Source organism: Mixophyes fleayi, chromosome 9 (assembly GCF_038048845.1).
Source record: "Mixophyes fleayi isolate aMixFle1 chromosome 9, aMixFle1.hap1, whole genome shotgun sequence".
Taxonomy (NCBI): domain Eukaryota; kingdom Metazoa; phylum Chordata; class Amphibia; order Anura; family Limnodynastidae; genus Mixophyes; species Mixophyes fleayi.
In genome coordinates, this window is record NC_134410.1 from 36,755,415 (window position 1) to 36,770,687 (window position 15,273).

General features: G+C 40.8%; 1 protein-coding gene across 1 annotated transcript in view; it reads left to right on the forward strand.

Annotated features, from left to right (window-relative positions):
• Window positions 1–15,273, forward strand: part of LOC142102413 (transmembrane 9 superfamily member 2-like) — a 41,361-nt gene continuing 26,088 nt past the window's right edge. Inside the window, exons 1-3 of the mRNA XM_075187299.1 lie at window positions 1–219; window positions 11,281–11,348; window positions 12,025–12,118. Coding sequence (XP_075043400.1) covers window positions 82–219; window positions 11,281–11,348; window positions 12,025–12,118 — 300 coding nt within the window. The 5' untranslated portion in view covers window positions 1–81. The remainder of the gene's footprint in view (window positions 220–11,280; window positions 11,349–12,024; window positions 12,119–15,273) is intronic.

Below are 15,273 nucleotides of genomic sequence, written 5' to 3' on the forward strand. Positions count from 1 at the left end.
AAACCCTTAGCAGCGGCTGCACGTCACCGGGAAGCTGCCACCACCATCATCTGTTTCTGCTTGTGTGTGCTCGGCGGCAGTATGGAGGTGTCACCGGGGGGTAATAAGTGTTTACTGGCTGTCCTGCTCCTGTGCTCAGGCTGGTGCACCGCCTTTTATCTTCCGGGTCTGGCTCCTGTAAGTTTCTGTGAAGAAGATAAACAGACAGCTAACTGCAAGGTGAGAATGGAGGAGCACAGTGCTGGGATTACGGGGGGTAGACTCTGCTGCCTGACTCTTACTATAGGGCAGTGATGGCTAACCTGTGACACTCCAGGTGTTGTGAAACTACAAGCCCCAGCATGCTTTGCCAGTAGATAACTAGCTGATAGCTGGCAGAGCATGCTGGGACTTGTAGTTTCACAACACCTTGAGTGTCACAGGTTAGCCAACACTGCTATATTGTTTGTCAGCTGTTGTGGCACTACAAGTTCCTGAAAGCACTGGGAGGTCTGACACTTGTTATTCCACGACAGCTGAACCGTGGGACAGGTTGATGAGGTGGCCAGTCCGCAGGTCAGGTATAACTTAAAGCAGCAATTCCAGTTAGTGTTATATCTTGATAGTAGATCTATGGGAACTGTATCCTGAAACAGGTTTTTCCAGGGCCCCCTATGTTTCTGTAGTACAGCACTTACAAATGTTGCTTGATTACCATTAAAAAAAAAAAAAAAAATTGGTGTGAGCAGGATAGACAAATAAGAACCTGCAAGCACTGTGCTTGCGTCAGCTATTGGTCAACGTGGTCACTGACCAATAGCTGACGCAGACATGGAAGAGTGCTGGGTCAATGTGTTTAAGTTTTCCTGATGCTCCAGTAGGGAAGTCGCATATAGGGAAGCATTACATGATTACTGGGGTTGCAACTTTAAGCAAGTAAAACCATATTTGTCATTTATATATGTTGCTGTGTATTACTGAGCTGAACAACATGTGTGAAATAACTGGAGTGTTAATCCATAACTAAGTGCTATCTCAGTCTTCTGAAGCAGGTTACCATGTTAGGAGGGATGGTACTTCTCTAACTAACCAAGTAGACAGTGATTGACTGCTTCTATAATTCACTATGTGGACTGGTGGGCTTATACACGGGGTTACGGGCAGTAATGTCACAGCAGCTAAGTTGACTGCGTTCTGAACTTTTTGAGCTGCAACAGATCTCATTAGAATGCTTGTAAAGATATAGAAGGTGCTTCAGATGTTTATTGAGGGTGCACATCAAAAATTACTTTTTTTAACAGCTTTAGGAGAAATTTAGGTCAATGCTGAACAATGTATTTTACTATTATGGTTCATATTGGAAAATGTAGTTTTTGTGGTATAATGATCATTTAAACCTAGTGCTGATAGGGGTGATTGAAATTCTCTACAGTGATGTATTTCTACCTTATCTACTGCAAGTATTTACACACACGTCCTATCTGGTGTATTTTAAAGGATCCCAATATTCTGTTTTTACCATTTATATTTCAGTAGTGGTTATCTGTCTTTTTGTTTAATTCAGCACAGTTTACAGCAGCTGTCAAATAACTGTACAATGCATATCCAGAATATTACTACTTTCTTAAATCCTTCACATTGACCGTATTTCATTTCTATACAGCAGTTATATGGGATATGTAGGAATGGCGTGGATTAGCAATGACAATATGAGCCATAGGCAAACTGGTGCAAAGTGCCATAAGGAAGTTATAAGATCAGATAGGCGTAACTGTAAACTGTATCTATTTCAAAAAGTGACTAAAGAATATGGGTAGGCGGTGACTTCATTAACAAGGCAGGTATTTTTTGAACTTTGAGTATATCCTACCTGGATGTAGATAATTTCATGTGTGTGTATTATGGAAAAGAGAGTTGAACTTAGTGGACTGTGATTTAACAGTTAAATTAATTTATGGATCGTCAGTTAAGAGATGTGTAGATAAACTAAGATTAGGAACCAGGAAATACTAACAAGTATGTTGGTTTTATAATCTCTATAGTGTGATTGATTATCTCTGTCATGTTTTCTGTGCAGTTAGACTGGGTACACACTACAGGTTTTTCGCTCTATTGTGCCAATTACATGATAAACGACCGTTAGGTCTGATATTGCATTAGTGTGTATGCTCCCATGATCATGATTTATCGTTCCAAAGCACATCATATTGTTTGATTTTATAAACTAACTAAAAATCTCTATTAATGATGGAACAATGTTGTGCCAATTCTAAAGTGTGTATGCACTCACGACCAGCAGTGTAGGCAGATCTCCATGGAGATTGTGACTCAATCTATTCAGCCAATGGGTATGACAGATGAAGAGCGCAGATCTGAAGGTAAGGCTGGGTACCCACTACAAAATTTCTCCTGATGCAATATCCTTAACTATTTTAGCAATGACTGGGGGGAAAAAAAGCCAGATCAGATCTGTGCTCTTCATCTGTCATCATCATCTGCTGAAAAGATTGACTCTGCACACTCCATAGAGATCTATGGACACTGCCGGTCGTGAGTGCATACTCTCTGCAGAATTCAAACAACTTTGTTCCATTGTTGAACAAGATTTTAATGTGATACCTCATGTAGCATAGCAACTGTAGTTGACAACTTGGTTTATCCTATTATGCAGTTGTTTGCAATGTTTGTTCAGGAAAGCCATTTGATATTTAGTCTATAGTTGTATTTTTTGAGGCACCAAACACTTATGTTGGCTAAACACCCAATGATTTTTAATCATTATTTGATAAGATCATGAAATCCTCTTTTGTGTGGTGAAATGTGATTGAATGAGTTTAATAATTATCAGTTTCCTTTACATGAAAGTAATTGTATTGTTGATTGTGCGCCAGCTAAACAATAATAATTAAAGGGTATTTTTTTGTAGTTTTAATAGAATGTGTGGTTGAAGGTTTAAAAAATAAATAAACAAATGAAGAGTTATTTTTGCCACCCATAGCCTTCCTCTTTAGCAACTTTTCAAAGCCTCCTTGAGGACTCCCTCCATCAGGGGACTCCCTCTCGATGCCATGCAGTAATACGCATGGTATTCTGACAGTCTGGAAGCTGAGTGAAACTAATGCAGAGAGCATGGGCTTGTTGAATTCCCATGCATGCTTCTGCATGACAACCCCCAGTGTATTGGGGCACATGATAGAGAGATCCATAAAGGAGGCAGCTAATAAGCTGCTGAATAGACTGCTAAGAAGAGTAAGGATACTTATATTTATAAATCATTTCACCTATACAATCTGTCAAATAACTGTCTATAGTCATCTCCTTGATTAAGTTTTCATGCCCTCAATGAAGCCTGGTCATAGAAAATAAACATGGGTCCATTTAAAGTATTTTTTTTTTGCCAAGCTGGATAGAAGGATTTGCCGACCATGGACTCCTGGGATTAGCAGAGCGAGGATTGGTTCTATACTATTATGTACAGTATGTTTACTTTGAATTGTGTTTGCAAAGTGTCTGCTAACATAACTATACTATTCTCTTTTTGAGCTTATTATTTATTTATTTTTTTATTCTGATTATTTGCTGAATGGGTCGAGGACTACTGTTACCACTACTAGTAAGTTAGCGGACATTTTACTAAAGCGTGAAGTTGGCAAGTGTATAAGACAAAAAAAGAGAAAAGAAAACTGGTCACAGCACCACAAGCCAGCTGGAAAATTGGCGCTTCAAGTACTGAACTTAAATATTGGATTTCTAATATTTTTGTTTGCCTGCCCCTCTTTTCAGACTTGTGTGACACTATTTGGGCTACCTGTGGCTTTTTAGCTGCTGTAGGACTAGAGGTCCAAGCAAGCCATGTTTGACGCACAATTAGCTTTACTCTGAGCTGTTAGCTGAGGTGTGTAACCTATGGGTCCCAGATTCTCTTTTTGAAGTCCCCTAGTTGTCGGATATACAATGCATTCATTTGGGAACCATCTCTTTTAGCCCCCCAGGACAATGGCACACTTACAATTTGACTTGACATTGTCAGTGTCAAGTCTATAATCATATGTCGGACGGTCTGTACTTCTCGGTCAGCAGATGCTTTGTAGTTTTCACCTTGTGTAAAGTCCTTGGTAAATGCACTGAAGAACCGGAACGCTGGATAGAACTACTTGAACAGTGGCACACAGACAGCCAGCTGGGAAAAAAGAAAAGGTTGGCCCCTGGTGTAAATTAAGTGCCTTGCTCTGTTCTATAAATCCCTTTATTCTGTGTCTATTAAAACTAGCTCACTGGAAGTGATAGAGGCCTGCTTCATTAGCTGTGAGCAGAGAGGGTATTTAGTTACTAGAGAAACATTAAGTATGGAGAGATTTTACTTCACCTAGACCAGTGTAAGACAACTGAAGGACACAGAACGTCTCTGAGAAATGCATTAAATTATCATTACAAAGATAAAACATTGATAAAAGTAAAATAAATTATGATTAGAATTTCTGTGTATCTTCCCTTCTGTTAAAGAAATGTCGGGAGGTATGGTCTTAAAATGTGTTCTGTATTTAAGCTTGTTCTTGCAGGTAGGTGGCACGACATGCTATGGAGATTGTGTACCTTTAATGAAGCTTTGAATGTCTATGGTGCTCTGACAGGGAAGGAATATGTGTGTCCTGTTCTGTGGAGGAAACCTTATGTACATGGGACATATAAAGATCTCGTTGCATACATAACATAGGAAGGTGCAGGCATAAAAGTTGAACTAGTCACTGTAGCCATCCTAGGAGGCAGATTCAATTACCCACGATGTTCCGAGGCACATCGCGGCTGTGCACTTTTACCGTTTATACGGTAAAAAGTAACGCTCACTTTTTCTTGCATCTCTATGGGGCGCAAGTAAAGGTGAGCAGATATTTCACTAAAAAAAAATCGCTGTGTGGGGTGGAAGGAAATCTTTCTTTAAGCATGACATTTTATTAGGCGTAGGCACTTAGGTGGGCTTCAGCTCCCTTACTTTGAGACTTACTATGATTCCAGCATGCTTGGCAGAATACTTGACTAGATAAGGGCAAGAGCAGACAAGCAGTGGGTGTCAATAGAAGAATGGTCTCGCAAAAATCACTCTAATGTCATTCTTTGGCTTATGAGTTTACCAAACATTCAACACCCCATAATAAAACCTACTGTAGTTTGTTGGATCAAACTTTGGAAAGATACATACATCTCATCAAATTTTTCTCCCTTGACCCCACTGCTTGCCAACCAGTTCTTTCCTCCTGGAATTCAGGAAAAGGTCTCTGGTGGGGATCATTCCCACTGGCCCGCTGATGGGTCAATTCCCTTGATGCAGGCCAAGTGGAGCTTACCCAGCTCGGAGTTATAGGTTCTTCTTGAACGGCAGGCCCAGAGAAAGGGGTTTAGCTGTATTTATAAGAATAATCAAGGTGCTATTGGCAAACACCGCTATCTTATGCTCTCTCCTGCCTATGGTGATCCCTTATATGTATTAGTTTTGTCTAATTGATGCTACCAGAGTTGCTATAGCTAAAATAAAGTCTCTACCCAGTTCTAGCTCTAGCATTTCGCTACCAGGCATAAACCTACATAATACTATCAAAAGCAAATGCAGTAAAACATTGGGGCGCATACACTTGGCCATTCTTTTGAACATGGAAATATAAGACTTCATAAAATGACAGTAGAGAGATAGCTGTCAGATGTGACTAGGTGGTTGATTATTGCAACCCAGGCCATTGTAAAAAAATAAAATAAAACATTGATCTCTTATTTGGACAATGCAATAACAGAGTAAAATAACATAAAGATACTTGTATGACTGGAGCTAGTGTGGTTGCCTGATTATCATCTTGTTCTCCATATGGGTTAGAGCTAGAAAGTTTTGTGTCATCATAGTCTCTGGTTTCTGTAGTTTATTTGGTTTCATGTAGTTTTTTTTTTTTTTTTTTTTTAAGAAATTTCTGACTGAATTCTGTCACTCAGGAGACCGCTATAGATTATTTTGAGGGAAAATTTTGTTGATCATGAAACTCCATCTAGTGTCTTTCCTTAATGCGTTACAATTGGCTTGCTATATTAAGACATTTTGCTTTGGGATACAGTGCACCCTGTCAAGCAAGAATTCCATCTCGCTTATTCCTGGGAGTAAAGTTTTAACGAATGTGGTAATCTGTCGTTGGCTCAGCTTCAGCTATTTGTTGTTTGTGAAAAGTACGTACACCTCATGATCTTGTAGAACCACATTTAGCAACAATGACTTCAAGTAATTGTTTTCTGAATGAATGTATGGGTCTCTTTACATCGTATTTGAGAAATTTTAGACAACTTTTCCTTACAGCACTACTTTATTGCATAGATGTATAAGGGCATTTGTTTATGCACAATTCTCTTAAGATCCAATTTCAGCCAATCTTCAGTTGTCTGACAGATGACCTCATATTTCCTCTAGAATACACTGGTATAAAGGGCTGTTTAATGCCAATAAACTGGCCAGTATGAGCATGAGGAGCATCTGGTGGGAAGCTGTAGTAGAGAAGTGTGGCTGGGTAACGTGAAGGCTTTCTATATACATGTTGTTGCATACATTCTGGAAACTGGAAGGTATTGGCAGAGCAGACACTTTCTGGTTTGGTCACTTGAAGCTCAGTTCCAATAACATCTCTTCCCCTCCATTGGCCACCTTTTGAATTTTAATTTGCTTGAATATTGAAACTAGGCCTATGTTTTTTGTTTTGTTTCGCAGGTTTCTTATAAGCTTTTTTTCTCAATCATCCACTCTGGGGGACACTGCAACCATGGGGGTTATATGAGGGCGCATGTAGTTGGCACATAAATAGTTAACTAAACTTGCTGCTGACTCCTCCCCTATGCAACCCCTACAAGCCTCATTTTAATTTAAGTGCCCACGGGCTGCATATGGTACTGTTCTGCAGTATTTGCTGTATTGGATAGGTTTTTCTTTAAAACTTTTATTTTATTTGTAGCTATTTAGGAGTTATAAGTGCTGCTGGCCGCGCTTATATCTATAGGCTAAACAGAGCAGATCTCCGTGGTTTTCTACAAAGGGTCAACTGCAGCTGACATTGAAATCGATGTCGGCGATCCAGGAGGATTGGATGATGGTGACAACTGTGTGGGTCACGGCTCTCAATTACTGCTGGACTGTCGGGTCAGTGCTTCCATGGGCATAGAGTGTTGAGTCACGGTCAGGTGTGCAGTCATGTTGGGAGATACCAAATCCCCCTCTGATGCATAGGGGGGACTTGGATCTCATGCAGCCATTCTAACGAAAAGGAGGAGCGGTGACCAGTGTGTATGTTGGTGAATGCAATATAAGTTTTGACCTATAAGGGTCGATAAAGTGGTGATCCAGAGATGGTACTGGGGACGAGGTACTAAATAGACTTCCCCCACACACCTTGGTATTGTCTGGAGCGGGAGAATTTGCGACACAATCACCTTGTAGTGCAACAGAGATTTGGCACAGAAGCTCATACATGCTGGTACCCTGTCAGACTGGCATTTGTGTCTGACTCCCTTCCTGTCATCCTCCTGCAATTCTTTTGGGGCTTCACTCAGCTAAGTACCCCATGGGGGTTTTAATATTATAGACTACACGCTATATGCATAGATAGTAGTGATCGTCTATTTCATCTTATTAGCACTTAGAATTTTACTAGAATTCTCTACGCACTTTTAGGATAGTTCTTATTACAGAGTGCGAAGTCCTAAATATTCTATAACACATCTTGGTATATTACTGTTTTGGGGCTACTAGCCAGGGGGAAATCTAGTAATTGTATTGTTCTTATTCTCCCTGCGGTGTGATTGAACTATACTCTCTCTTCCTTATAAAAAAAACCAACAAAAAAAACATTTTTGTTTTACAATGTCTGACAAAGGGAAAAGTGCATGATGATGATGGGTTAAGTGTTATACCTGTTCTGTGTGTGCTGGAAAACTTCCTGTGGTTCAGCAGGACCAGGGGGCTGTTTGCATACAGTGTGAGGCGGTGGATGAACAGGCATCTGTATCCTCACTGGCACAGTCTGTATCCATATTCACTCTGCTAATTACTAGACAGGCAGAGTCCACAGTTATGACTGCGAGCCCCTCTACAAGTTCCACCCCGATAGCCTGTGTGGAGGAGACCTGACTCAGTCCGGTTCTCCCTTTTCTCAACCCGCACTTGCGGAACCCGCTTGGTCGTCTTCCCTAGGGAAGCACTTAGACTGCTTAAATAGGTTCCTGGATTCTTCTAGAAGATAAAGTAGTGGGCCACCTAGGGTTAAGAGGCTATGGTCCTCTCACCCATTGCTGGACCTGTCTGAATAAGAGGGTTCCTCTGAGGAAGAAGGAGAGGTGTTGGAAGAGTCAGACTCCACCCAATTAGGAAGTGGCAGTGGCTGGTATGAAAATATAAAGAACCAGGGAATTCAGGATCTGGTCATGGCGGTCAGACAGACCCTGGATTTGATTGAAACTGAGGATCAGGAATTCTCGGATCAAGGGCTATTTAAACAGAAAAAGGTCAAAACGGTTTGATTTCCTCCTTCTGCAGAATTCTCAGATATTGCAGAAGCAGCTTGGAAACAACCTGATAAGAGGTTTTCTATTCCTCGCAGGTTTGCTAACCTGTATCTCCTGCAGGAACAGGAGATCAAGCGTTGGGAACAGGTGCTCGGAGTGGGCACTCTGGTAGCTAGACTGGTCCGTTGGACCACTTTACAGGTACCTAGTTTGGCCGTCCTCCAGGACCCCACAGATGGTTTTGAGGAAACTCTCACTCTTTCTATCTTTTCTGCTGCTGGTACTTCTTTTAGACCCATGTTTTCTTCAGCATTGGTCGCAGGGATATGGAATCTTGGGCTGACCAGTTGGCAGCGGGGCTACAAGATTCAGAGTTTCTGCCATTAGCGTTGCACTTGAAGGAAACTGCTGGCTATTTATATGAAGGCGCCCAAAATGCGGTGTCTATTTCTTCTGCTGTTTCGGGATTGACTGTAGCTGCCAGGAGAACTCTCTGGCTTCGTTCTTGGGATGTGGAGTGTAATAAGTCTCTGGAGGCACTACCTTATTCCGGGTCTGTTCTATTTGGACAAGAATTGGGTACTATGATTAGTCAGGCCACTGGGAGGAGTACGCTTCTGCCATCTGTTTCCGCAGAATCTGGAGAAAAGTCGCCTAATGCTTTGGTCAGTCGCATCACTTTTTTCAGACGCTATGGTATGCAAGGTTCCAGAAACTTGGTGCCAACCTTTGAAACCATTTCATACAGTCTGTTTCATTCTCTTGCCTTCCAGTGCGGTCTTCTTTGGCAGTGGTCAGGGTCCCCTCTAATGTCGAATCCCAAAGGATAAGACTGTCTCCAGAAAACTGCATTACCCTTTGTTGGTGGCTGGATCAGACTGCTCTAACAATGTTGTCTCTAGGACTGTTTATTTACCTGGACTTGCCTCGTCTGGCTTTAATGGTGTGGCTGTTGTAGCCGGTTTCTGACGATCAAAGGGATTCTCTCACGCAGACGCTGATGTAGGCACGAAAACCATCTTCAGCACGGATCTATCACAGGGTTTGGTGAGCTTTTGTTAGCTGGTGTGAGAGTCGCTTGCTCAGGCAGGAATACTTCAATCTTTCTCGTTTTCTTGCATTCCTGCAAACAGGTTTGGAAGCAGGACTTAGATTCCCAAGTTCACTGAAGGTTCAGGTATCGGCTCACTCTTTGTTTATTCCATTGTAAACTAGATAATTTTACCTGATGTTCGCACTTCTCCAGGGAGTATTTAGGGTTCAACCTTCTTATGTCTCACCTTTGGCTCCCTGGAACCTCATTCTGGTTCTAAATGTTTTGAAGTTTTCTCCTTTTGAACTGCTTGATTCAGCAGAACTACGCCTTTTGACGTGGAAGGTGGTTTTTCTGCAGGCCATTGCGTTAGCACACAGGGTGTCAGAGCTTGCAGCCTTGTCATGCAGATCACCCAACTTGGTGTTCCATGAAGATAGGGCGGTCGTTAGGATGGTCCTTTGCTTTCTTCCAAAGGTGGTCTCCGGTTTCAACATAAATCAAGAAATTGTGGTTCCGGCCTTCAGGAAAGGGGCGTCCTCAGGGGGAACTTCCTCCTCGGCTTCGTTGGATGTAGTTGAGCTCTGCAAATCTGTGGATAGGATTTCGTCTTGTAGAAGGACAGATTCCCTTTTTGTCCTCTGAGTGTCAGAAAAGGGGCTGGCCGGCCACCAAGCAAACTATTGCTTGTTGGATTAGGGCTGTGATAAAACACGCTTATGTGAATTTGAACCGACCTGTGCCAGGGAGGATCACTGCTCACTCCACTTGTTTAGTGGGGGCCTCTTGGGCTGCGCTCCTACGGATCAGCTTTGCTGGGCGGCCACCGGGTCCTCTGTTAATACATTTACCAAGTTTTATCAATGTTAATCTTGTTGCATCATCTGACACAGGGTTTGGCTGCAGTGTCTTGCGGGTCGGGCTATCAGAGCGGTCCCTCCCTTAGGGGGCTGCTTTAGAAACTCCCCATGGTAGCAGTGTCCACCAGAGTGGATGATTGAGAAAAGAAGATTTATGTACTTACGTTAAATGTTTGAATCCATCTGGGGGACACTGCGTTCCCTCCCTTCTGCTCTTCTGCTGTGTGGTCTTGGTTATTTTGCTCTCTTCATTGGGACTTTAGTATTATACTGAGATTTGTAGGGGTTGCAGAGGGGAGAGGTCAGCAGCAAGTTTAGTTGTTAACTATTTATGTGCCAACTCCATGTGCCCTCATACAACCTCCTTGGTAGCAGTGTGCCCCAAATGGATTTGCAGAGAGATTTAACGTAAGTACATAAATCTTATTGTGTCTAAAATATTTTATAAAGCTTAGGGCTAGATTTACTAAGCTGCGGGTATGAAAAAGTGGGGATGTTGCCTATAGCAACCAATCAGATTCTAGCTATCATTTTGTAGAAGGTACTAAATAAATGAAAGCTAGAATCTGATTGGTTGCTATAGGCAACATCCCCACTTTTTTAAACCCGCAGTTTAGTAAATCTAGCCCTTAGTCTTTATAGGTCTTAATCACTGAACTTCTGAACAATGCACCAGGTAAGTGTCCAAACAAAATACCCCATCGCTGCTTTGTCAATGAGACAATTTTGTTGCGTGCATTAGCTTTTCTCATGATTGACCATTGTTCAGGGTCTTGTGTATTGCATTTTGCAAATGATAATATAGATTCTGCTCTATTTTGAAAGAATAAGCACGTTGTAAAGTCTAATATTTTTGTTACTTACTATATATTGTTTTTCTTTTAGAACGAAATTGAACTCTTTGTAAACCGACTAGATTCTGTTGAATCTGTTCTCCCATACGAGTATGATGCGTAAGTACCAATAATTTTCTTTGAAGACCTCATGCTATAATAAGATTTTACTTTTGTTATTTTCAGAATACAGGTATGCGATGTATTATCCAGAACCTTTAGGCTTGGGGCTTTCATGTAATTAGACCATCAAAGCATTTACTTGCTCTAAATTAGCAATTTGTGCATTGCAATTGCATTTCCCTTAATACCATTTATGAACAATTTATATCCTGACTAATTTCACTACTATGCTAAAAAGCAACATGAAAAATTCCTCTTCTGCTCACTGTTTTTACAGGTGCTTTTCATGTAGCCATTCAGGAAGAAGTGACGTTCTTCATTTGTAAATGGCTTAAATATAATACATTACCTAATTTCTAAATGTATGGTTTTTTGGTTTGTTCCTGTTCATGCAAATATCCCTATAGGCATAATTTTTTATTCTTGCACGAAAAAGTGAACATTTAGTTTATAACCTCTGTTCCAGCTAGGTTTTATCAGAGAATACTTTTTTTTTTTTTTGTTATGTTAAAACTTGAGTTATACGTCTAAATTTCATGTAGCGGTAGCTATGTGAAAAATAAAAATATTTGAATACATTGTCGTATTGAAAAGATCTGATAAATGAGGTTGACTACATGAATGTTGAGTTCACAAATAAAATATTGGTACTAATTCAGTCTTTCTACTATAGCTTTGACTTCTGCAAGGAAGAAATTGAGAGGCATCCTTCCGAAAATCTCGGGCAAGTGCTATTTGGAGAAAGAATTGCCTCATCCCCATATAAGGTTTATACTGTTAGCCTTTTAACAAAGTTGTCATTACAATTGTATTCATCATTTTACTTTTTAAATGAAAATTGTACCTAACAGGCTAAGTGAAAGTGATAATAGTGCCGAACGTTGAAGGTAAATGAGATACAAATGCAGGTTAAATACTGTGAACTTAGATGAATTAGTACAGTGGTGGGCAAACTACGGCCCGCGGGCCAGATCCGGCCCACTTAGAGGTTCTATCCGGCCCGCCAATATTTTAAAAAATTTCATTAAAATATACATAAAATTATTAGGGCCGACCCTGTGTGTCAGAACCTTCATTTTTATACCTTCCCAGCTATTTCCTCCATTACACTTCATCCTCCTTCCTAAAAGGACACTTCGTATGTCAATCACTCAAACACCTGCCCGCCCCCTAATGGCTGAAAGTCATGTGAGAAGAGATGGGCTGGCCCATATACTAAGGCGGATTTTGATTGGCTGCTGTGTTGTCAGTTAGTGGCTCACCAGAAAGACGGATCTGCAATAACCTACTGAAATAAGTGCTGTCTGTACGATCGCTGCACTTATAGAGGTAACGCTGCTATATAACACCCTCCCGTCCCATTCAAAAAATTTATATTATATATTTCGATATTTGAGTTTTGTAATAAATTATATTGGCCAGCCTAAAGTTTTTCGTTTTTATTTGGCCCATTCCTGAAAAAGTTTGCCCATCACTGAATTAGTGTGTGTGCGTATATATATATATATATATATATATATATATATATATATATATATATATATATATATATATATATATATATATATATATGATATAACCCCAGAATGCTTCTTAGCACGCTGTCAGCAGTGCTTTCTGAATAGCATAGGATCATTCAAATGAACCACGTCAATCTTAGAAATAAGCAGAGGCACAGAGCAGCCATTTGTGTGTAGTTCATTAAAAATTATTTTATTTAAACAAAGGATTAAAAAAAAGCCTTACAATAGGTAAAATCATACAAAGCTTATCGGGAGCTCTGCTTCGTTGGGGATTGGTGAGGTGACGTTGAGGTTATTCATACATTTCCGGCACTGATACCTCTGACCCTTGATTAGTGATGTAAATTGTAAAAGTGTAATCTAACTTGATTGTTATCAACTCTAATTCTTTGCACATGTCTAACTACTATGCTGACATGAGCCTGCTATTGTAAATAAATGACACTATATGCTGTAAGTCAGTGTATGTTGGTGTGTTTGGGATACCCTTATTTATTAATTTATTTATATAGAGCCTACTTATTACACAGTGCTTGTCAGAGAATATTTAACATTCACATCAATACCTGGCCCAGTGGAGCTTACACTCTATATTCCTTAAATCATGGACCCACACTAGCATTCATTTTGTCCAAAGCCATTTAAACTACTAGTATACCTTTTGGAGTGTGAGTGGAAGTCAGAACACCTGGAGGAAACCCACACAAACACGGGGAGAACATTACATTTCACATCCTTACAAAATGATGGGAATTCAGTTACACAAGACCATCAAATAACATCAGAGGCCCCAAGCTGCTAGATCGAAAAACTGCATGTTACAGTGTAACTTGCTCATTTTTATTTTTCTCACAACTTCCTTGTTTTTATTTGCCTTGTACCCTAGTCCCTCATTGGGCAGCGCGGTGGTTTAGGGGTTAGCACTTCTGCCTCAGAGCACTGGGGTCATGAATTTGATTCCTGACCATGGCCATATCAGTGTGGAGTTTGTATGTTCTCCCCGTGTTTGCGTGAGTTTCCTCTGGGTGCTCAGGTTTCCTGCCACAATCCAAAAACATACTGGTAGGTTAATTGGCTGCTATTAAAAAAAAATAAAAAATTGCTTTTGGTGTCTCTCGGTATTTGTATGTGTGTTTGGGAATTTAGACTGTAAGCACCAATGGGGCAGGGACTGATGTGAGCAATTTCTCTGTACAGCGCTGCGGAATTAGTTGCGCTATATAAATAGATGATTTTCCAATCCCTATGAAATCCCCAAATCCCACTTTTGTTTAACAAACTTTCTTAACTATCCCTCTGTGTCAATTATCTTTAGAATTACAACAGCCTTCATCACACCCCTTTATTCATATTGCACCCCCATTACTCCACCTCCCTCTAATTAAGCGTTCCTTAACTGCAATACATTCGGTCGGCACTAAATGAAACCTTTCTCTACCTCTCAGTAGTTCTGCATTTAGCAGCTAGTGATATCACCAAATCCATGTCCCCACAATGCCTGACGTACACTTCATTCTGATTCTGTACACTATATCCAGCAGTCCTCAGACCTATCACACTGTCCCTCTTTAAATCTGCATTTTGTAATGCGAGCTCTGTCTGTAACAAACCTCCATCCATGACTTCTTCCTCTCAAAAGCCTTAGCCTTCTGGCTAAAACAGAAACATGGCTCAGACAAGCAGACACTGCCCCGCCTGCAGCCCTTTCACATGGCGTTCTCCACTTTACCCCTACTCCTGGGAGAAGAAAAGGAGAGAGGGGATTGGATTACTTTCCCCAAGTCCATATTCATAGTCCTTCTGCACGTTCATTTACTCATGTTCCCAACTTCTGAAGTACATACAATCCAGGTCTTTAAATCCCTTTTCTCTAGGATTTGTTATTCTATAACCTCCTCTTGGGTCATCACAGCAATTCTTTGAACATTTCTCAGCCTGGCTTTCACATTTATTATCCTCTGACGTCCCATCATCATCTTGCATTATTTCAACATCGCGATTGATAATCCACCTTCTCCTCCGGCTTACAAACTACTCTCTCTAACCTCTTCTCACACCTCCTCTGAGGACCTTGTTTCCTGCTCATGGTAATGGCTACTATCTGATAGTGCTTTGTTCCATCTTTGTTCAGATTTTGAGTCCCTAGATCTTCAGGACACTGCCATCTCATGGTTCTCAAGCAACCTATCTAACTTCTCCTTTAGTGTTGATGTCTCTGGATCCATCTCCTCCACTTCCTTTAACAGTTGGCGTACCGCAAGGCCGAGTCCTAGGTCTACTGCCCTGCTCTTTATATATACAACTTCTCTCTGTAAAATAAACCGCTCTTCTTGGGTTTTAGTATGGCCTCTGCACAGATGACACCCAAAGATATCTATCCTTCACCCTCTGTGGTGAAG